The sequence below is a fragment of the Drosophila mauritiana genome, chromosome X (assembly GCF_004382145.1).
Source record: "Drosophila mauritiana strain mau12 chromosome X, ASM438214v1, whole genome shotgun sequence".
In the NCBI taxonomy this organism is placed as follows: domain Eukaryota; kingdom Metazoa; phylum Arthropoda; class Insecta; order Diptera; family Drosophilidae; genus Drosophila; species Drosophila mauritiana.
The window spans coordinates 7,180,462-7,205,474 of NC_046672.1; the positions used below are offsets into that span (position 1 = coordinate 7,180,462).

The 25,013-nt window shown below is 39.6% G+C and overlaps 8 protein-coding genes across 8 annotated transcripts; 5 read left to right on the plus strand and 3 right to left on the minus strand.

The window, feature by feature from the left end:
* The first annotated feature begins 4,535 nt into the window (after positions 1–4,535).
* LOC117146980 (mitochondrial import inner membrane translocase subunit TIM14) lies at positions 4,536–5,174 on the plus strand. Its single transcript, XM_033313647.1, has 2 exons — positions 4,536–4,830; positions 4,890–5,174. Exons 1-2 carry the CDS (start codon positions 4,636–4,638, stop codon positions 5,049–5,051), a joined length of 357 nt encoding a protein of 118 aa, XP_033169538.1. The 5' UTR covers positions 4,536–4,635; the 3' UTR covers positions 5,052–5,174.
* A 3,389-nt stretch (positions 5,175–8,563) lies between these two features.
* Positions 8,564–9,178, minus strand: LOC117146983. The gene is made up of 2 exons (XM_033313651.1): positions 9,051–9,178; positions 8,564–8,992 (listed from the first exon to the last, which is right to left on the minus strand). The coding sequence occupies exons 1-2, from the start codon at positions 9,108–9,110 to the stop codon at positions 8,783–8,785; spliced, it is 270 nt and encodes an 89-aa protein (XP_033169542.1). The 5' UTR covers positions 9,111–9,178; the 3' UTR covers positions 8,564–8,782.
* Positions 9,179–9,925: 747 nt separating this feature from the next.
* Positions 9,926–10,560, plus strand: LOC117146977. Its single transcript, XM_033313646.1, has 3 exons — positions 9,926–10,009; positions 10,068–10,157; positions 10,227–10,560. Exons 1-3 carry the CDS (start codon positions 9,938–9,940, stop codon positions 10,422–10,424), a joined length of 360 nt encoding a protein of 119 aa, XP_033169537.1. The 5' UTR covers positions 9,926–9,937; the 3' UTR covers positions 10,425–10,560.
* Positions 10,561–11,117: 557 nt separating this feature from the next.
* LOC117146982 lies at positions 11,118–11,582 on the plus strand. The gene is made up of 2 exons (XM_033313649.1): positions 11,118–11,207; positions 11,262–11,582. The coding sequence occupies exons 1-2, from the start codon at positions 11,136–11,138 to the stop codon at positions 11,475–11,477; spliced, it is 288 nt and encodes a 95-aa protein (XP_033169540.1). The 5' UTR covers positions 11,118–11,135; the 3' UTR covers positions 11,478–11,582.
* Positions 11,583–14,433: 2,851 nt separating this feature from the next.
* On the plus strand, positions 14,434–14,721 carry LOC117146984. Its single transcript, XM_033313652.1, has 2 exons — positions 14,434–14,599; positions 14,659–14,721. Exons 1-2 carry the CDS (start codon positions 14,434–14,436, stop codon positions 14,706–14,708), a joined length of 216 nt encoding a protein of 71 aa, XP_033169543.1. The 3' UTR covers positions 14,709–14,721.
* Positions 14,722–15,854: 1,133 nt separating this feature from the next.
* LOC117146968 (sodium-coupled monocarboxylate transporter 1) lies at positions 15,855–18,781 on the plus strand. Its single transcript, XM_033313636.1, has 5 exons — positions 15,855–16,093; positions 16,906–17,065; positions 17,124–17,189; positions 17,253–18,343; positions 18,414–18,781. Exons 1-5 carry the CDS (start codon positions 15,855–15,857, stop codon positions 18,661–18,663), a joined length of 1,806 nt encoding a protein of 601 aa, XP_033169527.1. The 3' UTR covers positions 18,664–18,781.
* Positions 18,782–21,133: 2,352 nt separating this feature from the next.
* LOC117146987 (probable helicase DDB_G0274399) lies at positions 21,134–21,946 on the minus strand. The gene has a single exon (XM_033313655.1). It carries the CDS (start codon positions 21,929–21,931, stop codon positions 21,719–21,721), a length of 213 nt encoding a protein of 70 aa, XP_033169546.1. The 5' UTR covers positions 21,932–21,946; the 3' UTR covers positions 21,134–21,718.
* Positions 21,947–22,507: 561 nt separating this feature from the next.
* Positions 22,508–22,887, minus strand: LOC117146985. Its single transcript, XM_033313653.1, has 2 exons — positions 22,806–22,887; positions 22,508–22,739 (listed from the first exon to the last, which is right to left on the minus strand). The coding sequence occupies exons 1-2, from the start codon at positions 22,851–22,853 to the stop codon at positions 22,605–22,607; spliced, it is 183 nt and encodes a 60-aa protein (XP_033169544.1). The 5' UTR covers positions 22,854–22,887; the 3' UTR covers positions 22,508–22,604.
* Between the last annotated feature and the right edge of the window lie 2,126 nt (positions 22,888–25,013).

Below are 25,013 nucleotides of genomic sequence, written 5' to 3' on the forward strand. Positions count from 1 at the left end.
GGGCAGCTGCGATGTGGGTGGTGCAGGTGGCGCTGCACTCAAAAAAATTTGTATTCATTTTAATTAATTTTTATATTTATAAATCCTCGTATGATTTTTTGTAAGTAGTTGTTCTATGTAAAGTATTATATGGGTACACTCTTTACATAACATTATAAATTAGTTCATCCACTTTTTATGATGCAACAATACTTTTCTAATTAATATTCATTATTTAATTAAAAAATTGTTCTTCTTTTTTGAAATTTTTTTGTACTGTGTGCTGTTTTTGAAATACCATTGAATTGCTTAAATACATTCATCGTCGTCATCGCTTAATGGCTTGCCTTTTTTGGTTGCCATGTCTACTTGGGTTCGTGTTTTCGGTTTCAGTTTGGGTTTGGGATTGCTCCAACCCAAAAAATGGCGATGCAACATATGCGAGTGGCATGAATAAACGGCCTGCTTGAACGAGTGAATGAATGAATGAGTGAGCGAATCACCGACTGGATTGGATGGCTGATATGAAGTGCAATCAATGCAAAAACGTTTTCAAGTGCCCAGCATCCAGTTAGTCAGTTAGTCAGCCATCCATCCAGCTATTTATCCAACCATCCAGACTAGACAATCCCAGCACCAGATGCATTTTACTCTCAGTCCCCAAAAACGTGGCTTTTCCTCTGGGGCTTGGAGAATGGGAATATTAGATGCACACCAACCATGTGCGTCGGTGTGTCGGTGTGAAAGGATTATTCACACACTATTGATTCCAAATTGAGTTGACTTCAAATCCGTCTGAATTGACAGCAGCCAGCAGATGGCAACACATACTATTCTCACTCTCGTTTCCCCATATACCAGATTTACCAGCCGGAAGTTGACTAATGAATTTCATTTCCAGTGGGTGTTGAGGCAAATACTCGTAGAGCAACTCTTAGGACCCTCAGGACACGCAGGAATCACAGGCTCACAGATCAGCGAACCAGGAACTGACTGATTGACTGCTCCACTCGATGTCCTGATATCCTGATGTCTGGTGTCCTGATGCCGGTAAGTAGGCAACTGTTTTTGTTTACCCACTTGAGGACCCCACATTCTCGATTCGTTCGCAATTGATTGTCGTTGCCGGTTTGCCACAAATATCTGACACAAAAGGATTTTTGGATCTGCATTTCTGTATTTCCTGTGTAACAAGAGTTTCTGGCTTACAGTAAAAAAAAGTAAGCGCACACTAAATATATACATATTTAAGTGTATACCAATTAATAATTAATCTTGATTTATGATTGATTTTCTGTGAAATTCCCAATTTAAAAATGCAACATTTCGTGTATATATGTAAATATAATATGGAGTTAACTTACCGATATGTAAAAATAGGTTATGTTAAAACAACAAATCCACAGAGATCGAATCACGCGCACTTAGGAATCACGCGCACTTACGAAACACGCGCACAAAAGAAAAGTAACGGTTCCTGCATTGCAAGGTTTGCTGCCATGTAAAAAGAAGCGTCACTTGCCAAATATATGCTCACTACATACATATATATATGTATATGTATATGTGTATATGTGTATATGTGTATATATGTGTATGTACATGTGTATACCAATTAATAATTAATCTATATTTATGATTGAAATTCTGTAAAATGCCCAATTTAAAAATGCAACATTTTGTGTATACACATAATTTGGAGTTAACTTACCGTTAGGTAAAGATAGGTTAGGATAAACAACAAATCCACAGAGATCGAAACACGCGCACTTACGAAACACGCGCACAAAAGAAAAGTAACGGTTCCTGCATTGCAAGGTTTGCTGCCATGTGAAAAGAAGCGTCACTTGCCAAAAATATGCTCACTACATACATATATATATGTATATGTATATGTGTATATATGTATATGTACATGTGTATACCAATTAATAATTAATCTATATTTATGATTGATATTCTGTAAAATGCCCAATTTAAAAATGCAACATTTTGTGTATACATATATGTAAATATAATTTGGAGTTAACTTACCGTTAGGCAAAGAAAGGTTAGGATAAACAACAAATCCACAGAGATCGAAACACGCGCACTTACGAAACACGCGCACAAAAGAAAAGTAACGGTTCCTGCATTGCAAGGTTTGCTGCCATGTGAAAAGAAGCGTCACTTGCCAAATATATGCTCACTACATACATATATATATATGTATATGTATATGTGTATATATGTATATGTACATGTGTATACCAATTAATAATTAATCTATATTCATGATTGATATTCTGTAAAATGCCCAATTTAAAAATGCAACATTTTGTGTATACATATATGTAAATATAATTTGGAGTTAACTTACCGTTAGGTAAAGATAGGTTAGGATAAACAACAAATCCACAGAGATCGAAACACGCGCACTTACGAAACACGCGCACAAAAGAGAAGTAACGGTTCCTTCATTGCAAGGTTTGCTGCCATGCGAAAAGAAGAAGTCACTCACGAAAAATATGGGAAATGTACACTTTAAACTTGAAATTTGTTACCGAATTCACTACGCAGTTGTTCGATCACATTTAATTAAAAATTTTTTTTCGTTTTTAACAATTTTATAGCCGAAAACACGCGGAATTTCGATTATTTATATTACAGGCAATTGTTTTTGTTTACCCACTTGAGGACCCCACATTCTCGATTCGTCCGCAATTTATTGTCATTGCCGCCAGTTTGCCACTAATATTTAACACAAAAGTAATTTTGGATCTGCATTTCCTATGCAACGAGAGTTTCTGGCTCAAAGAATAAATAATAGTAAACGTTCACTACATATACACATATACATGTGTATACAAATTAACAATTTATCTTTTAACCGTTAGGGTAAAACAACAAATGCACAGAGATCGAACAAGTGCGCACTTACGAAACACGCGCACAAAAGAAAAGTAACGGTTCATGCATTGCAAGGTTTGCTGCCATGCGAAAAGAAGCGTCACTCACGAAAAATATGCGAAATATACCATTTAAACTTGAAATTTGTTACCGAATTCACTACGCAGTTGTGCGATCACATTTAATCTTAATGTTTATTGCGTTTTAAACAATTTTAGAGCCGAAAACACGCGAAATTTCGATTATTTCCGTTTTTGTCAAACAACTGCGCACCTTACTCGCGCTAGCGAAAATGAAAACTGAAAGGAGGCGAAAGAGAGAATGTGGGAGAGCGCCACACCTCACGCAAGGAAAACGGTAAAAGTTCGATCGATCTTCGAAATTCTCTCTTCGTAACACTGCTCAACAAACAAAAGAAATAAATGTTCCCGAATTTTCGTCAGTGCTTTGAAAATGCCAGACAATGAATGGGGTGTGATGGTCAAGTGGACAAAGGAGCTCGCCGCAATTGTTGACTGACCAATGATCAATTTAATAGGAAAACAATATTGATGGCCGAGGAGGAGCACTTGGGCGGAATTTCCTGTCCAGGAGTAGATGCTCGAAATGCGGAAGTGTTGCGGTTTTTGGGTAAATTCATTGGGGTACGAGTGAGTTGCTACTCCAGAGTTTTGTTTGTTTGCCTCGAAAACTTGGCAAACTTTTGGTGTTGTGTGTTGTAACTAAATTTTCGAGAGGACAAAGGGCAACAGCAACACTTTCACTTCGTCTCGGGGAAAACTCTCTGTTTGGTTTCTTGTGGTTTATTATTCACGCCTGAATTGATTGTAAATTAAAGTTTGTGTCGTTGTGCATTTTGAGGTCAGCCTATGGCAAAGTTTTCTTTTGTGTGTGTGGGCGTGTGGGGATCTTGGGTCCTTGGGTCCAGCCTTTGTCCTCAGCTGTCCTGCTGTCCTGCTATCCTGTGTGAGCTTGTGTGTGTGTGTTGAAGTCCTGTCGTCCTGGGTCCTTGATGCCCAGCCATATTAGAAGCCAAAAGGCATTCGAGTGCACATAAGACGATTACACATCATTTAACCGAGGCACATTGCAAAACTATGGGGCAAGCCCGAACCACCACCCCATCCAGGCCCCCAGCCTTAATTCCCATCTATTCCCCAGGTCCTGTGTAATTGTTGCTCCTTCTTATTGACTGCTGCATATTGATTATAGCACCCGTCGCCTTGGAGTTTCCTTTCCAAGTTCATTTTCCTCCTTGACTTGACTTGACTTGATTGCCGGCATTTCTCGTTCTTGTTTAAAATTCAATCGCTGCACTCAACTGTGCACGAGAAATGTATTCATGTGTGTAACATTAGTTTGGGGGTTTTTGAATTCTACATACAAATATATATAAACTATACGTATGTGTGTACATTTACTTGGGTGTTTGTTTCGAGACAAAATTAATTTGGTGTTAATAAAGTGAAAGTGCGGCCAGGCTTCAGCCTTTTGTCTGTGTTATGGAGACTTTAAGTTAAAGAAGGCTTAAATTGATTGGCCCCTTAAAACTTTAAAGAGCCCATTTGGATTGGTCTACTTAGAAAAGTTTAAATTTAAGTTTTACGGCTTGGATAGGCTCGTTAGTTTTTGTTTGAATAAAAATGCTCAATGAACATCCGATTTTAACGTCAAGCATAACATTTACCATACCTTGAATATTCTTTTTAAAAATTTTCATACCATAAATATTCTTTTCGATTCGGGCGAAAAATATACAGAATCAAAATGCAAGCCAGTAAAGTCTCTCCGTCTTTTAGTGACTATCTACCTCTGGCGGGCACGGTTGTGGCAATGGGCGTGACCACCTGCTGCGTTGCCGTCCAGGTCTACAGATCGCCCAACAGCACCAAGACGATTGATCAGCTGAGGTTATGTTTTGGAAATCTGGGAACCGAACGCTTTTATAGCGGATGTTTTCAGGTAATGGCTGCACCTTTTGTTCAAACAAATTCATTTTCTTAACATAATTATGTCATCAGAAACGGATGACACACCGTGAAGCATCTAAAATGCTGGGTACTAAGACTAGCCCTAAAGCTCTATGGATCCGACGTTTCATGCTGGCTAAAGACCCGGATCGAAACGGCTCACCATATCTGGCGGGAAAAATCCACAAGCCCAAGAATAAGCTGTTGGACTAAAGAAATCGGTTCAGATAGAAATCGTAAGATTAGGTGGCAGGAATTGAAGTTCAACAAAGTGTGGGCAGTTGGTCTAAATTAAATGTAAATCATGCCCATCATGGCAGGTTATTAAATTATTAAGCAACGAGTATTATTTGCTTCATCTAAGTGTGTAAACATTTCTAAGTATGTGGTATGTATACCTAAGAAAGACTGCTGCTAATGTCCTGTCCTGCGAGCTCCGCCTGCTACTTTTCCGATCCTTTTTCCTGTCCCACGCACGCCACAAAGTACCTGTTGGCTTGGGAAGCGTTGTGTACTTGGGTCAACTGAACTGCTTTCTGCTGCTGCTTAAGCTGCCAAACTTTTGCCACTTGGCCACATGGCTCGTTGAGTGTGCGAGGGCGGGCTTTGCAGGGTTAACCCCTTGTATCTGCTAAATTATTGTCCACGAATCTATTTATAACATTATTGGGATTTGTAATTCAACTTTTGTTGTAGACTAGACTTTGTAATATAGATAATATTGTTTCTTAGGAACACTGATGGGTAAACAAACGTTGACATTTCTGACTTCTGGTTACTAATGGGTTAATGCGCACGGGGCAACTGGCCAATGTCCAGGCATGCACTTGACGGTTGCTCTCCCCGCCTCTAAAAAATGCATCTCCTTTTCCAGTCTTCTTGGTACATCAAAGTTGGCAACTTTCGAGTTGAGGAATTTTCGACAAGGCAGGGTTGGACTTGGCGGAACTTTTGTTACTTTACCTTTACCTGAGAAAGGAGCGAAGGACTCAAGTCGGCAACCGAAAAAGGAGGTGGAATTAGAGGCGGCAAGTTTAATTGTTGTGTGTTGTCCTGCCTTTTGGCCCGGGCACGAGTATAAATTCAACCGGCGCTCAGGTGTCCTTAGTGGTGTTCTAATTACTAACAAACTTAATTTGCTACAAGTTATTTTCTTGCGGACACCGCTTACTCGTACTACCACTTCCACTGTCTTTTTATGACCGTAGCCACTTGACTCGCCACTCCTTTCGGCCAGAACACTTAAGCCCACGCGAATCCTGCCCTCTTATTTTCGAGAGTTTTCGCTGTACCGAAACACGAGGGTCGAAGGATCCCCCGAAAAAGAATAAACTCAAAAACTAAGTCGGTAGATAGCTCTTGGTAAGTAGTCCTGTGACAGGGGGACAATTCACCGGCATGCAAATGAGTGCGATTCCGAGACTTACATTTCCAGATAGTTTTGAAAATGTTTAGGAGTAAGCTATTCATTTAAACAAATATCTTCATATAACGAGTTTTTAAGTCTTTTAAATTGAAATTTATATTACATGTATCTTTCTTCTCTACACGATCAGAAATCGTTTGGTTTTAAGTACATAATAAGCAAAGTAGTATGAAATTCAAATCAGATATTAGCGTTAGGTAAACTAAGCAAATATTTGTGTTATTCTGGACTATTAATTATAGCTCTTTTGCCAACCTAAGCACTGTTTTTCTTGAGGGCAACCACAATCGGTGTTAGTTGCCTACTTGGGTCAAAACTTCGAATGGTTCTCGTTGGGGTACCCAAGATGAACTGGCCGCAACCGGCACTTCATTGGCCAAGATGGCAAACGGGGCACTGGATACGGTTTTTACGGTTTGAGTATGGGTATGGGTTTCAGTTTCTAACTGTGTCTCAAGACCTAGAAGACGGGGCTCCCCCTGTTGTAAATTATGCGCTTTGGCTTACAAATTGCATGTGCCTGGCAGCATGAAGCATGTGGCCAGTCAACTGGCTGACTCCTGCCGAGAATGTTGCTCTTCTGTCCCTGACTTGGCATCGTCACCTTCGTCCAGCTCCTTTTGCCTATTTATAATGCTTGTTCAGGGGGTCCCACTGCTTTCGGGACAAATTTTGCAACATAAAATGAATAGTACTTCACGCACTTATTATTCTGTATTCATCAATCTGAAGGACATCTATATTAATTCTATAGACAAGATTCACCTATCTAAAGACTGTTAACCTAATAAAACTGGCTAATAGCGTTCCAAACTATTGGAAGTATTACGTTTTTAAAGGTAGTAGAAAATATAAGGCAAACTATGTGACTATGATAATGTCCATAATGCACTAAAGTCTACAAGAATGTATGGTTATCATCTTCTAGAGTATTATTAGGTTCGGCCTGCCAGCATTTTGTTTAACATTTGCATCTACAGCTTCCAACAAATGCGTGGTCAAAGTTGTTTGCATGTCCGAGTTCGTAGCCGGGTATTCAAATGAGCGGCTTGCAACTTGTTTTTGCGGCAACTGGGCAACTTCTTGGACATACTTTAGACCCCGACTCAAAGGCAAATATTTTATGCTTTACGTGGTTAGGTTACTTGAGAAATTACGTGGCTTTCAGCGCACTTTCCACCCCGTTTTCATTGTCTTTTTTGATGGCGATGGTGGAAGGGCCCATTTCCTGCATTAGTATTTAACATGAGCTGCTGCTGCCTAAAAGTATGCAAAGTTATTTCTTGTGTGCGTCTTGCGGGTTAACTAAATGCTACATCCTAACTCTAAACGCATTCAACTTGACTTTTTATCTTCTACCACCCCATACACATCCATATCCCCTCTTCCGGTGCCCCCTCTTTGTAGACAGAATGCTTTTGTGTACTTAGCGGAACCGCAAAAAAAGTTGTAAAAATCGTGTAAAAAATTCTCGCACACAAAACGTGCAAAATGCGTTTTAGTTTGTGGCCACACTGGACTCTAATAATTTATTTTAATGATAATGCATGCTAGTCATTCAGAGTGGTCAGCCGAAAGTTGCTTTCTGGGGTTAAGTAACCGCGATGTTTAACTGACTGACTGAGTGTCACATTCTGGCCCAAGAGGGCAAAAAAAGTTTATAGAGCACCCATCCCGAATCAGTTTTCGTGGATATTGTGTTCGCCTAATGATATGCCAGAAATATTAAGTGCTCGACACGCCCATTTGGACAGTTCGGGGGCGTGTCGCATATAGCGCATCATTGTAAAACCCTTTCGGCAAGACAAGTGCAAAGTTTTCCCCACAAAAACTTTTATGCTACCATAAAACTTGTGCATTTTTCTACAAAACAAAGACGAAACAACCAGCAAAAGAAAAAAATGGATAAAGAACACCCGAAACAGAAACAGAGTTGGTCTCACTTTTTTCTGTCTCCTTCCATTGCTTAAAACAAAATGCAAATAAAAAAGTTCTTCCTAGGAGGGCCGCTTTTTCCACGGTTTTTTTTTTATTACTTTTCTAAGAACTACTTGGGCAGAAGGTTGCTTTGGTTTGGTGGGGATAACCACAACCGTGGGTGGGTTATTGGTGGTAAGTCGGTTTAGCCCTCGGGCCCGACGCAAAAAGGTTTGACCCAAAAATCCTCGAAGGAATTGTTCTTTTACCACATTTATGGTGTCTTGTAATATTTCTATAGTAGTCAAAAACTCATTTTCATTACGTAGAAATATATTTATAAATATATAGATTTTTTAATATTGATTTGGATTAACGTTCTTTTAATATAGGCTTCAAGCATTCCAACCACCTAGTACGATTAAAATGTATATAATAAATATTAGTTGACATGTTTAATGTTTTCTTAAGCTTTTCATTTAAAATAATATCATAAATAGCATAGTCAAAAAAAAAGTTGATGAAAATGGTGTTTTTTAAATATTATTCACATTGTACGTAATCATTTGGAGTATCAAGTATAAGGAATGAGTAAGTATTCCTATCTTCGCTTAATATCATCGACTTTTTGGAGAGGAACACGTTCCCACAATTGTCGAAATCCCCCATCTACTTTGCGAGGATTAAAGTGAGCGATCGTATCCCTGGTATAACCAGTCAAAATTGCAGGCACTTCTGCGGACTCTTCGTCCAAGTGATGACCATCATCGTTGGCCAGGAAGTCTTCATCCATAAACTCCAGTGCAAGTGTCTGCACAAAATAAGATGTTAACTTAAAAAAAACACCCTTATATTGATTTACCACTTACCATTTGGATAAAAATGGCGGCCACTGCCAAGAGGGTAAGTAGTTTAAAAAGAAAAGCCATGACCGGAATAGAAAAATCGTCAGAAATAAAGGCAGGAGTTAAAACGCCTCGCAGAACATTTTACGTTGAACGACGAATGCGAACTGAAATCGGAATTCAGTAGCGGATTGAGCCCAGCAAATCGGCTGAAAGGCATTATAATCGGGGCCCCACGTGTGCCGCATACCGAAAAAGCTCCGTTGACCCTGCCTAACACTATATAGTATGTGGTGTACAGTATATAGGGTTTATTTTTAGCCAACGGCGTCATACCCTCCGCCCACTTCTCACCTTTACGATTCACCTGTCGGCTCTGTTGACTCATTCAATTGCCCGCTTTAATAATGGAAATTGCTTTTTTATGCCACTACCGCTGTTGCCATTTGATTTGTGTTTTAATTTCCATCAATGGCTTTGCGAATTATTGACCAGAACGCGGTTGAAAAAAAAAAAAAAGATAACACGATGTGCAATTTGTTTGCAATGTATGGAGCGCAAAAAGTGTCAGTTGTCATGTTTGGCTGTAAATTATGACCATTGGGGACTGAATTGGATTAATCGCTAGAATATGGCAGCCAAATATTGAATATTTACTTTAAATTGTTTTCTGTTTAAGCTAAAATAGTTATAGTTATATGATGTACCCACTCAAGTGTGCCACATTAGAACGTGAGTCTGTTTAACAACTTCAAGTCTAAACGTATCTGTAACACGATTTATATTAAGTCCACGACTTAATTTCTTATTTTTTTTTCAGTAATTTTATATCTTAAGGATGTAGTATTTTGCCTATAAATACCTCTTTGTCGAGCTCTCTTAGCTCAGTTTCTATTAACAGTTACGCCAAGATGAAAATTACCATTGCAATTCTAGGACTCTTTGTGGCATTTATCTGCACCCAGCAATCGTCAACCGCAGCAGTAAGATCTTTAAATAACTATCAAATCAAACCGTTCAGTAAAATTTTATTTTCGCTAGTGTGATATCCAAGCAGTTTATAATCAAACCATTAAGTACTGCAAAATCAACTTCTTTGCGAACATATTCTTGTGCACCGGCTTGTCTTACGTAAGCTAACATGTTAAAATTAATATTGAATATTATTATTTAAATTATTCAACAACCCCTAACGTTTAGGGTGTCAGCAACGAGAAATTTATTCAGACGATCCAGTCGCAAAGTCAGATCTTGTGTGCAATACCATTTTTTGCTGAAATTTGCAAAGTCTGCGATTTTTCGACGATTGTCTCAAATGATCAGAATGCTACGATTTCAAGCGGAAATTCAACTGCAGACGCCACCCGAACTTTGAAGCTTTCTGATCTGACGCGTTAAACAAAAATCTGTTATGGAAAACAACTGGAAAATTATACTGGAAAGCCGAAGGATATTTAATATACAAGATCGTAATGAAAACCATATTCTGTTTGCACTTTGGCATGCCAGCCGTTAAATAAATTACCCAAGCATATTCAATGTTTTTTTATTAGATAAACAAAGAAAAGATTTAAGCATACTTGCAAGAACTGTAAACTGAAGCTTTAAGTAATATTTATTTAAAGTTCTTAGGCATAAAAAACTATAAATGGCTGCTTCTAAGAATATTATAAAATAGTTTTAAATAACTTTCGAAATATTTCTTAAAGAAACAAACTAAAATCGCACGTTAGGAATCTTAAGAAAAAGTTAAAGTGAAATGCAAACTTTGTGTTTGAGCAACTGAGTTTAGAAATTATAACATATAACATTATTAGTCTGTCTGTTTTTGTAAGGCGGTATTATGTAAACTACTATAAAATACTAAACTACTTTAGATGAAGCAAGAAAGAAGTAAAATGTTTGTTTATCTTAAACCATTCGTAGGCGAATTACAAGGCAAAGCTTTTCCATTAAGATAGTTGACTTACGTCTCACGATTGGTATTGAGACACGACTTTAGTTAAGTTCTTATCGCCAGAAAGTTTAACAGCAAAAGTAAAGAAATTCTTGTCCATATAAGCCGACGTTTGGAAGTTAGAGAATCAGTTGGAATTTTCTCGAGGCAAAATGAAGATTTCCCCTGTCGTTCTTGGCCTCTTTTTGGCTTTCTTCTTCAGTTCACAAACGCCAACATCAGCTGTAATAACCCAAAGATCACTTTTTAAATTCTTTAATAAAATTGATATTTTTCAGTTTTTCGTTCCACGGCCACCGGATATTTTCTGCAAATATTTCCCTAAATCTATTTTTTGTAACAAAAATGATAATGGAGGATCAGATGGATCGGGAAACTCGACTTCACCTGCAACACCTGGAAATTCAACCAGCAATGGAACTACACCAGCAGGGGGCATAACCCGTTCTTTGACTCCACCATTTGAAGTTTTTTCTGACCTGGTGAATGGATAATGTTAATTATCAGTCTCGCTCCCTATTATATCTAATAATCCTCAGTTTTTGCACCCTGGCATGCCAATTTCTGAAAATAAAAACTTTCGAACATTGCAAATCAAAGTGGAGAATCAAAAATTATTTGCTTGATAAAACCGACACCTAATTAATCAGTGATTTATTAGTCAAATTCTCCATTCAACCACCAAAGCCAAACATTTCCGTCTACTTAATCACTCCGCTGGATTCCACACACCTTCCAGAAGTCTTTCGGTAAAAATTCAATTAATTGCGAGCTCTATCGGCGAATGCAATCGGTTATGAACTCATAAGCACATCAGCGCCCTCCATTTTTTCCAACATCAACTTATTACACACTGTGCCCCGTATTTAGTGGACATAGTTAAAGATCGTTATCCAATTAGTCAAAAGCTCGTGTAATAAATTGCCCGAATTAAGGTGCGGAATTTTAATTACATAATTTACGCGTGCGTTGCGTGGCCATCGAAGATCCGGGGGATGGTTACATTAGGCCACCGAATCGGGGATTCCTGGTCAAAGCCAAAGGCTAAAGAGCCGAAAATAAAACAAACAAGTCAAGCGCAGTCGGAAAAGTGCGTTTGATAGCTCATCTTAATAGAAAAGTACACGCAATTTGGGTGCGCGGTCGGGTCATTAGAAAAATGACAGTAATAACAATAATTATGAATTTTATCCGATTAACGGGAAGAGCCAACTAACGGGTGTATATATTCAAATATTTAGTGCAATGCGTGCCATTGAACAATTAATTCTTATCTAGTTGGGCTGATGCAACAGTCCCTCCGACTTTTGACCCCTGACTCCTGACTTTCGAGTACTGACTGCGGACCTCGGTGGCATTTCTCACATGTCATCGTGAAGAGAACTGTTAGAAAAATCACACATAAACCGACTAAGCCTAAATAAAAATAAGTTAATTTTAATTCTCATAGGAACTATTATACAACCATAGCTAGAAACTCAATTGGCATAATTCAAGTTTCCATATACATAATGATTGTCTGAGTTGCGTAGTATGTTTTTCTCTCAGTACATCACCAACTGTGGGGCAATTGCGTGTCAAATGCGCTCAATTTTGTTATGACAATGCGATGTAATTAGGGGCCACGCATAGGCCCGATGACGATGACGATGCCAAAGCCCATAATATATGAGTCCTGCTCCCTGAGTTCCACTTTCCATTTTCAGTTCCACCAGCTAATCGCTATCCCAGTTTTTGGGTGTGTTCCGCGCACTTGATAAATATTGTAAATGGCAGCACCCATTACATGCCATTCCCACTGATGATGACCGAAGTGTGAATGACAGTGGCTCGCTAAAAAGGGGGTAGGATTTTAATGGAGGCGTTGCGCCGGGGGTGGACATTTGCATATGTAGAGTGTCATTGCGACAGGGTGTGGTTTCAAATCTAATTGCTGCAGTGGCATAATACGAAAATACGTTGGTACTGTTTTTGTAAGGAGCTCTTTTCAAATGGAGTTCGATAACAAAAGTATTATTCTTCATTAAAATGTTATTATTATTATTATTTTACACTATGGAATTCGGCAGAAGGATATGAAATTACAAGGACGGCAAAATGAGGCTTAGGAAAAATCAGGTGCGGGAATTTAGGGGCAACTAATTAAAACCACTTAACAAAAGCTTTCTCAACTGTAAAGTTAGCTATAAACAACGAACACACACACACACGTGCAGAGAGACATATGCAACTTGAAACAAAATTAAAAAGCAAATAATTTTCATGGCATTTTCCGAGCACAGGGGCAAAAAAAAAAAAACACTCGCAAACGTGGAGCAAAGAAAACAAGAAATTCCAACATAATTCCAAATAATATTACAACACCTGCGAAACGGTTTTGAGTGGCCCACCAAAAGTGGGGACGGATATATACATATACGAGTATATGTACGTACATGTGTGCGAAAAGGGCTTTTTCTTGAAAAATCGCTCCACTGGAATTAATTAATTTGCCGTTGACGCTGTAGAGCAAAAAAATACACAAATAAACAAGAAATGCAGGAGAAAATCAGCCAGCGAAATCAAAAAGTAAAAAGAAATAACAAGAAAGATATATACGGCGATACACACCCATTCAAATTAATGAGTAAACGACGAATTGAATAAAAACTTTATAATGATTAAAAAATAATATTTTCTAGTTCTAGTTATGGCTATGTTTTTACGCAGTAAAAATTACTCTTAACATTATTATTTATTCCATTGGTCAATCCGACATCCCCAAGAATTTTTGGTAATACCCTATTTAGAAATGTTTGAAGCGTTGATGAAGCCAACGTAGAAAATGTAGCGCATTCAGAATATTTGCAGTATTCATTTGAAGAGTGGCGTAAATAAAAATTCACTGGGTACCCACTGCAACGCATTTTCAAGGTGCAAAACGCATACAATTTTTGATTCTGATTCACCTGTGTGCTTCTGTGTGCGTGTGTGTGTATGCGTGAGCAGGCGCATTTGTGTGAGTGTGTCTCCAGCTGTATGTGTAGTGGCACTTGCTGCTCATTTTATGCTTCGATTACCGCTAAAGTGCAGACGTTTTTTGCCACAGCTGAAGCTGAAAACTGAAAACGTAAAACTGCAGCTCAAAGCATCTGCGTTTTGGATCCAATTTTTTAGTTTGAAAAATGGTTTTTGAAAATTATACGAAATATTAGCTTTCTATGCGTAATTATTTTCTATTTTTATATAGCATACATTAAATACCGTTTGCTTTTAAAAAATTAAATGTGAGATATAAATCGGGTTTAGTTATGGGTCATTTGACATTTATTGAGCCATAACGAGCAAAGCTTTTTTTGTTCTGTAATCGACCGTGATACTGGTATTATTTTATTTTTTATTAGAGCGGGTCTATAAAAGTTCCAAGTTCTGAAACATCCATAGCACAGTTCTTCGTTCACCATCAAAGCAATGGAATACAATATCGTTATTTTTCTGGCCCTGACTTGTATCCTATTTATCGGCCAGAGTTGCTTGGCGGCTCCCTCGGCCGATGATTTGGCCAAATTTGGTGAAATGGAACGTTCCATCAAGGAGCTGACCAGTTCGATCCTGGCCATGAGTGGAGCTACTCCCGGTATGTTAACATCCATACATCATCAAATGAATTATTCATTGTATTTATTTTATTTGCAGGCTTTAGACCCGGTGCTAATAATGTTTGGCCTGAAGATCTTCATGCTTAAGTTCTGGCCAAAAAATCAGTCAGCTCGGTTTACTAAATCGTATTTAGTAGTTCTGCACTTTAATATTTAGCAAAAATATTTTTTTTTTCTTTTGGGTAATAAAATATTAGGCACAACTTAAGCGTACATGCGTTCATTTTTTCTTCCAAAATCGTATTATTTCCTGTGTATTTTTAGGTACACCGGCGAAAAGAAATTCCCCTTGATGGTTCCAAATCTCATTGTCTTTGCTTCGTTTGACACCCGCAGTTTACATAAGCAAATCCGAGAGGCCGCAATCCAAGTGCCGATCGCGTTTATAGAAAATTGGAGTGCGACGCAGGAGGGGCGGTCACAAATTGCCGACTAAATCTAATCAAGTTAATTTACACAGTCGCACCCCATTCCTTCTACACTTGGAAATATTCAAAGTAGGTCTATTTGCGAAGTTACAATCAATTATTTAAGAGATTTAAAATATCTATAAAATATCTTCGAAAAAACAACCGAAAAGTGTTGATAGTTTGCAGCTTTAGTTGTAATTTGTGCATATTTTTTAATGGGGAATAATGTAAGTTATTTTTAAGTGTAACCAATTTGACTTCTAAGTCCCTCGATCTGTGCATTCTCCAAGGCAAAGACAACGCGTTGGCTTAAGTGCCCCGCTGGCGACTCAATTTGCTATACTGCAACCACTGACTCAATTAGCCCACTGGGTGGGTGGGTGTTTGGGCTGGTGGCTTTGCGGGTCTTTGAGGTGGGTGGTTGTACATGGTGGCATGGAGGCATGGGGTGGTGCTTCTACGGAAGAATCAGCTGGCCAGTCAGCTGTTGCTCCAGATCCAGGCAAAGTTTTAGTCGCCGTCGCAGCTGGCACGCGAAAAGTGACGATGATCTCGCCGTCAGTTGAGTGTGTGTATGTCATAATATCATTAATAAAAATATAAAACAATAATAGTCGGTGGTGGTGGTGGTTTTCGCTGTGTGGCAACAGCACAATTGCACTTCCATCTCACTGTGATCTGGAATCTGGGATCTGAAATCCGAACCATAACCCACCAGTCACCTCTGATGCGTGCCTCCGAGCGGTGCGATCGCTGCGGTTCTCTTAGTTTTTCTCCTTTTTTCTCTTTTTTTTTTTGAGTGAGCAAGTGAAGTGCCGGGAAAATGCACGTGGAGGAGCTGAGAGCCAGCCTGCAGAGCTTTGGATGGCTAGATTATTTGGTCTTTTGCCTGATGTTGGCCATCTGTGCCGTAATCGGCATATATTTCTGCCTGCAACTGCGCCGAGAGTCCAGGAAACAAAAGGCCAATGGCTCAGAGGAGGCGGCGAGTAGTGCTGCCTCGTATTTGGTTGGAGGCAGGCAGATGAAGATCTTTCCCATCACCATGTCACTGATATCCAGGTGAGGAATAGCTTAGAACTCTACGATAAATCATTAAAGCGATCACTTTTACTACACTCGTTTTCACTAACTATTATACCAAAATAAATCTGATAGAAACGTTTAAGGAAACTATAAACAACTTGACACAAGCCAACTTAATTAAAAACAGCTTTTTCCACTATAGCCACTTGCTAAGTATATTATAAAGTCGAGATGGAAAGCCCCATTCTCTTCTCACTATTAAGTGCTTAATGTGCCAGAGATAAGATAGAATTAATCAAAGTACCGCGGAAAACCCCGTTGGTCCTCAACTAGAGAGCTTGTCTGAAGATTCATACAGCCATACAGGAAAAAAAGCCGACATAGTGTAGGTCGTAGTTTGCTCCAGTTTTCGACCCGTTATAGTCGGCTTATTTTTAGCATACTTGTACAGCTCGCTCCTATCAACGCACCAAATCAAAATGTTTCATAATTAATAATTGGCTTCCACGTTCGCGGGCAATTCGAGCTACCCGCATATGCAGGGCATTCAAATTGGCGACGGTCAATTGGCGACTACGACTGCGAGAGTCCACTTCCACTTCCACTTCCCCGAACCCCAAATACCCGATCTCCAAGTGGCAACTAAGAATGTATGACTTGGACACCAGAGAATTACGACGACATTGGTGCTAATTGAATTGTATAAAACGCACTTTGATCTCTTACAGATGATGGATGATCGGTGTAAGGCCTTTGTCGAAGGTCAAGGCGACTCTACCCAGGAAGAAATTCCATTTAATTAGGCTTAAGTTTTGATGTCTTTACTAAAATCAAATTTGATTTTTCAGCTTTATATCTGGAATTACACTTTTGGGTACACCCACAGAGGTTTATCTTTATGGAGCTCAGTACATGTATATTATGGGATCGCTGGTTTTAATGGGCTTCTGCATGTACTATTTCTTCCTGCCTGTTTTCCATGAACTCAATTTGATATCCACCTATAAGGTAAGCTTATATCTTGTTTGACTTACGAATCAATTTGAAATGGAGGATTTTATTTCAGTATTTGGAACAGCGATATAATAGAAGTTTAAGGCTTTTCGGATCTGTCATGTTCATTGTGGCTTCGGTGAGTTAATCTCAATTATAGCTAGACTCTCTTTTATAATTTGCTTTTCTTTTTCCTTCCAAGCTACTTTGGCTTCCAATTGTCATTTATGTACCGGCTATAGCATTCAATCAGGCCACTGGAGTGAACATCCATATAGTGACGCCCATTGTGTGTGTGGTTTGCATTTTCTATACTTGCATTGGAGGTTTGAAGGCGGTGGTTTGGACGGATGTCATCCAAACGCTGATCATGTTCGGTGCGATGGCTTTGGTTTTGATCAAGGGAACACTGGATATCGGCGGACCTGGAGTTGTGTGGCAGAAAGCCCAAGAAACAGCTCGATTGGAAGTACCCAATTTTAGTGCGGATCTAAGTGAGCGGTATACCTTTTATTCCCTGGTTTTGGGCGGTGTAGCTCATTGGCTGAAGTCAAATGCAATTAGTCAAAATATGATCCAGAGATATTTATCGCTACCCACGCTTCGAGATGCACGGATTGCAATATGGACTTTTATCGCTGGTGTTTTGGCCTTTTTGATGATTTGCGGCTATACAGGTCTTTTGATCTATGCCACCTATTCTCAATGTGATCCTTTGGAAACGAAATTGGCCCAGAGAAACGATCAACTTTTGCCACTTCTGGTAATGGACACTTTGGGCTCATATCCGGGTCTACCAGGAGTATTTGTAGCCGGTGTTTTCAGTGCGGCATTGTCTTCGTTATCGACAGGGTTGAATTCTCTATCTGCAGTCGTTTTGGAAGATTTTGTAAAGACCTTTAGAAAGAGTCCACTGACCGAGGGACAAACAGCTTTTGTGATGCGCAGTGTGGTCGTTGTATTTGGCATTATATTCGTAGCTCTCGTGTTTGCCGTGGAAAAATTAGGTGCCGTTCTGCAACTGACCATCACTCTTTCGTCGGTGGCAAATGGACCACTCTTGGGTATATTTACCGCCGGAGTTATGTTGCCATGGGTTAATTCAAAGGGAGCTTTGCTCGGTGGATTCAGTTCACTTATTGTTATGGCCTGGATGTGCATAAGTGCCCAGCGGGATCTGGTCACCGGCGATCTCGTCTATAAGAGGAAACCATATTCAACGATGGGCTGCAATTATACATTCGCAGGAGAACCACGGGAGTTTGCCAGCCTGGCACTAGATGGTGCCATCAGGTAAGCATTTATCTAAGATATAATCGTTAAATTTCGTTTTCTTAAACCCCTTTTATTTTATTTTGTGCAGTTCCGGTCCAAGTGCTCCCTTCCAGCTGTATCGCATATCGTATCTCTATTTCACGCTTTTTGGAGCCCTGGTGACGATTGTAGTGGCGCTGGTCACAAGTCTCCTCCTCCGGGAGACGGATTTGGATGGAGTGGACACACGTCTGCTCACACCATTTGTGAGACGCTGGTTAGAGCGACGTCGCCATCGCCGATCAAAGATACCAGATCCTGGTCAAAAGGCCAGCAACAAACAGGAGACGAAAACGTGAAGGGGATTTGGATGGCGGTTCAAGGGGAAGGAGAAGGAGAAGGCTGACCGGCATCATCCTGGCAAAGTTCCTTTCGGTAGCTTAGCAAATATTTAAAATAAAACACAATTCATAATTATTTGGGCTCCTGTGTCCTGTGCGAAATGGGTTCAAAGCAGTTTCCTGTGCTGCTTTCTCTGTAATTAGAAAAATGCCCGCAGTTATAGCCCAGGTTTCGAAAAATGGGCAAGTGCAGAAAGGAGCGGGTGTAGGCACATATAACCTGACCCGACAAATCAAAACGCCGGCTGCCCAAATAGACGGAAAATCACAAACAAGAAAAAAGTACGGGTAAGAAATTGCTGCTTACAAAGTCGAAGATTTCTATACTCTTTTTTATTCGCTGAAGAAGAACTTGCACCCGGCGGAGACCCTGCACCACGCACCCATCTGAACAAGAATATATACATTTTTCAGGATTGAAAACGCTTTCTTCTAAATGTATATATACGTACTTATCAACGAATTTAGTATACCCTAATACTCTACGAGCGAGCGTCTATTAAAATGACCAAAACTAGAGAACCCCTGTTTCAAGTAAGGGTTCCGTTCCGCTTTCAAGTGCCAGGCACAAGTGATTGGGCAGTGAACTCTGTCTGGCCAAGGTCAAGTGGGTGGGGGTGGGGCGCCCAACAAGGGGTGTGGCTAACCCAAAGGGTTCCGTTTTCACATTAGTTTTACCCTGTGCCGTTAATTGAATATTTACTGCTTTTCATGTGTGGTCGGTCAGTCTGCATCCGAGTGGGCCCAACTATTTCGTTGGGGTCACACAACCCCCATCTTTATTTGTATGTTTAGGTCGTTTATGCAGCAAATTGAATTGTTAATGAGCTGACAAATGTTTGCGAAATTAGTTTTTGCCTCAGTCTGTGCAACTCCTTCATCTACTTACTTGCTCCAAAACTTTTATCGATGAAGACGACATATGCCATGTTGCCATATACAGGTACAACACACTCCCATGGGTTTTTGTCTCTTAATTAGCCGACTACAAAAATAATTTTGCACAAAGAAGAGACGGCGGCGAAAATATCATCAGAATGCATAATGACAGTTTCCGGGCTGTGTGGGTTTTTAGTTTTTTTTTTTGTTTTTGGCAAATCTGGACAAAAGCGTAGATGACACAGGTGCGCCACCTCGCGGCATATTCAAAAACTATGCTGTATGCATGGCCAGTGACAGGGGTTAAGGGTTATGGGGCTAGGGGCTAAGGGGTTAAGGGGTTAGGGGTCAGGGGCCAGGCGAAGGGGGCACAGCGACAGTTGTCATATGGGTGGATTGTTTTTTGGCCACGGCAGGAAACGGAAGCTGGCAGCGCTAACGTGCCAAACTGCCAACTACAAAAGCCAACAACTCCTCGCTCTGTTAACTTGTTTATGTCGCCGTGTTGCTTTTGTGTTACTTTTTATGCTCAAATATAATTTGCTTGCTCCTCATCCCAATCTCCCACTCATTACCCTTTGGTTGTGAGTAATGTCATATCGTTTGAAATCAAACCATATGTTAAGATTCTAAACATTAACTTGTACAAAAATGTGTTAAAATAAACCATTATATTTTATATATTATATATATAAATAAATTATATATATTAAGTTTAATTTCTCAAACAGTTTTTCGCCTTAAGGACTGTCAGCAATAATTTATTAATATTAGTATATGTTATAATTTTCAACTATAATTAGACATTATAGGGTATATAAACTATTGGACTTTTTCCCATGCAATAATTTTGGAAAAACAAAGCCTTCGCGTATGTAGTTCCGTTTCCTAATTTTCAGATGCCTGGTGGCCATATAAATGCTAGTGACAATTTGCAACGGGCCCACCTCTAGCTCCTTAACCCCACAACCAACATTCGTTTCTTTTTGGTGGGAGGAGAGGGCAAGCGGCACAAAAGTCATTTTTGATTGTTTTCATGAAAATGAGCATAGAAAAATTATAATTAAAATTCATATGGAAATTGTCGAAAAAAGCAGCCACTACAAAATGGAAGGCGAGAACAATGGCCCGCTGATGTTGTTGTTGACCAAAAGATTTCATCTAAAAGAGACCCAAGAAATGCAGTGGTCGAAAAAGAAGGACGCCGAGCTGCGGGTTTATTGTTTGCGGGGAACATGTGTTCCTCCAGCAATCCCCTTCCCCTTCGAGTTTCCCTCAATCTTTTCCCTGCCAAAACAATGTCAGCTTACAGAATTAGAAGAGCTCCAAAAGGGGTTACAAGGGAAGGTCCAGAGGAATGAAGGGGTGGTCTCTACCTGTGCACCACTCACATAGCCAAAAGCACTGAAAAAAAATGTTCCATCAAAATACTTTAGACATACTGTAATCTAGTTTCCATGTCAACTACCATCAGTATAAATCACTTAAGGCTAAAACTATTTTTGATGCTGTTAGGGATTATCCAATTAAGTTTATTTGAATGCTGTGTTTCGAAATTGCAATATACGGAATATTATTCATAAAAAACATTTTTTTTTTGTAGTGTACACAAAGCACAATGGTCAGAGGAGCCAGATGGAAAAACGCATGCCGGCTGCTTATTTTCTTGTTGTCGTTTCATTTTTGGCACTTTTATGCGATAAAATATTTAATTATATTCGGCAGCTTCGTTTGTGCATTGTGCGGTGGCCTTTCACAGCCTTTTTAGCCCATTTTACATCACCTTGGGGAGTGGGCGTGGCTGAAATTGCATTTCGAGTGTCTGCCGCAAAGTATGCAATGATTTCGGATGCCTTTTCCATTTGAAAAGTGGAAGGAATGGGCCTTATAACGTTTTCAACAGATTAAATTAAAGATTACCATGCGATAAAGGTAGAATTTCGAAAAAAGTACGGTATTCAAGAAACTAATTGGATATTAGACAATTTGATTTAATACCGCAGAAATGGTTATATGCTGTTATATCCTGATAAACCAGAGATTATTAAATTTCGAAAATATTCTTAACCGTTGTTGACCAGAGGACTAAGTGTATTTCTACACATTGTTTGTGTTGAATGTAGTATATTCCTTTTTAACCAGCCATGGTTGTGGCTCTGGTTGTGGTGGTTGTTGTGGTTGTAGTTGTTGTTGTTGTCGTGGTGGTGGTGGCCAAAGGTCGCTTGATGATCGTTATCCGTATACATCCGGCATGATCCGGATGCTCACCGATGGGAGCCGTGTCGCCAAGGCTCAAACACTCCAGGGCAAACAACAGTGCGAATATGTACTTTATGGATTGCCTCATCGTGATCCTCAGTCTGAGAAGTCCCCCAAACAACTGATCGTGTTCCACGGCGGTTCCATTCATTTTTATAGTTCGCTTTTCTTGCAGCTCCATTCAATTGGCCACAATGACGACGGACAATTGGATATGTTGTATCAACAAATACGATCACAAATTGCAGCCTCACCTCTGACCATGGGCGATGTGGTATGGCCCAGCCTATATATGTATATCGTATTTTCTCTCCAACATCAGATAGCTTTAATGTCATTTATTGTCGTTGAACTTTTGTCAAATTAATGCCGATTTTAATCACTTCGCGGCGGGAAGTCCGGTTAAATGGCCATAGACATTAGATATCAATAATGAAAGTCTCACAAAAGCGAAGAGATTTTGGATAATAAATATTGCAAATTGTGCAAAATGTAGAATTTTATATTTCAATGCTTTCATTTCAGTATCTTTAAGCAAGATAAGATTGATATATTGCCAATTACGAAGAAATAAGTCAATAAACACACCAAAACGAATATTTACTAAAACTGTGGTTTAAAACACTGGAACTATTTTTTTTTTTGCTGGAATCGTTTTTCTATATTTTTTGAAGCTAAAGGATTACATAATGGTAGGTTTCATTTAAATGGTCCGTCAATGGAAATTTTGCCAGTTTTCTCATGTTTTGTGTTCAATCCATTTAACCCGAAGAGCTGGCGGTGGTGGTCCGAGGTGGTGGAGGAGCACCACGCGGTGGTGGTGAGCCGGTGGAGTTGCGATGATGACCGGCAGCCTCCAGTCCGCGCACCAAATTCACTCCAGCCACGGAGAATTGCTAGAATAAAAGGCACGAATATTTCGAATATCCACAATCTGTAATGTTATCGGCCATTTAAGTTACCAGCAGACAGCAGCTCAGGGCCAAAAAGAACAGTAGACAGAAACGCATTTTGATGTGGAATGGTTGACATTGGCCTCGAAAACCTCGCTTTTATGGGCCCCCAATTGTTTATACGATTTCAAACAAATATATAAAGAGTACATCTGTAATTGCTTACGTAATTGGTATGTCACATTAAATATCTAATTGAGGTGTTGATTTTGTAATAACATTATTTCAACTCGTCTGCAATTATCATGTGCACTGGAGCTCTCTCGTTTTCGATCATACAACTGTGTATCGGTTGCAGTTCAAATGTACTCAATTCTTTGGGTCTAGGTCGAGGTTATATAGCTTATTCCAATGCGAATAGCATTTTATTGAACGATTTTAAAAGCTTCCAGAAACTAGAGACATGTAATATTTATGCCCTGCCCTTGGTGATTGTTTTCATGCCTGTTTTTTTTTAACCAAAAGTACCAACACCGTATTCATTTTATTCACATGGCCCCTTAGTGAAACACGTCTCAGTAAAAAGCGCTTGTGATGTCTGACTAATGAAATGTATCTTCCTTATAAGCAGATATACCAACCACCCCCGACTAATAACTAATGCCATAAGCCACTCCAGATTGCAGCGCTCGTGACTTGTCGTCGAGCATTTGATGAACTGCCACAGAATGTGGATATATTTGGATTGGCATTGAGATTTCAGATCCACAACCCAGATAGGCATAAACGTGTCGGGAAAGTTTTATGACCAGTTCCTTTTACCTTACTCAAAATCCCCCATCGAATACGGCTACTGAACTTTGACATATTTGCAACACTGAAAAAAAACATTGCTCCATATCAAGGTAACAATCTCAAATGATTTTATATCAAAACACTAAAATTCCTTTAAAATATGCAAAAGATATAAAACTAGCAGATACTAATGTGATTATTATTATTATATCCGCAGAAAGTTAAAACTTCTAACTGAATTATTTTATTTTGTTCTCTCTGTATCGAAACCAAATCCAGTCATAAACTACCAAATGTCAGCAGGAACAGGGGAAAAAATCATAAAAGCCCCCAAACCGAATTCTGTGGCCCACTTTTATTGGATTTTTACGATAAGCCTGACTGTGCGTGTGTTACTTTTTAGGATTCTTATTTTTGTCAATGATAATTCGAAAAGCACTTTCGGCGCAAATTGCAGCTGTTATCGCTAATCAAATGGCACAAAGGACGCAGGACTTTATATATACGAGTATAGAGGGATATACAGGCACAAATCTGGCGAGTGTCTCCGGTCAGAATGCAAATCAAACAAACAATAAATTGAATCAGGACATTGTTGAATGTAACAGATAGCCCCAAAAACAATGAGCAAGCCTAGCTGAACACATGCATATCCTGGAGACATTAAGGATATCCTTGAGTAGATGCAATTTTCTAACCAATATAATTCATAAATTTATTTTCAATCCTTTCCGCACATAAATTTTCATATTATGCACACTCACTCACAGACAGTAGTCGTCCTTACCTCGACCCTATTTTTCTCCCAGGCCTATTGTCCTGCGGCATGTCCTGTGTGCGTTTGGTTATTATTTGTCGTCGTGCTTGTCATTATTTATATGGGCAGGCGAGAGATAAGTTGCTGCAATTGTGGCACCCCCTAAAACAGAACCCCAAAACCCCAATCCCCAATCCGCAAGCCCCCACCCCAAAACAGGATGCAGTCCAGGTCCTGGCAATTACACAAGCACAGATACAATGATACACGGATGCAGAATGTCCTTCGGTGTGCGTGTGTTTGCAGGTTGTTGGCCCAAAATTTTGATTTATAAATGCCAACACCGAGCAGGTTATACCACCAGCAACAGCCTCCTCATCCCTCCCGCATTTTCGAAATTTCCCCCAGGAAGCTGCAGTTACTTTTGGCTGACAAACGTCCCCAGGATCTGAAGAGAGTGCAACTCAAGTGGCCATTAATATATCAGTTCAATTCATATTTGAAATTTTGCATTTCCTAACAGGACGGGAAACGAGGACGAGGACGAGGCCGAGGCCACAGATCCTTGCCCAGCTGGCACCTAGATATAACCACTCCTTCGCCCGGAATTCCCCCGCTCCCACCACGCATACGATTATGATTTGTGTCTTACTTAATGCACAGAGTCCTACGAATTTTGAACACTTTGCAAAATGAAAAGTTTCAAAATTTAAATGTGGGAATTC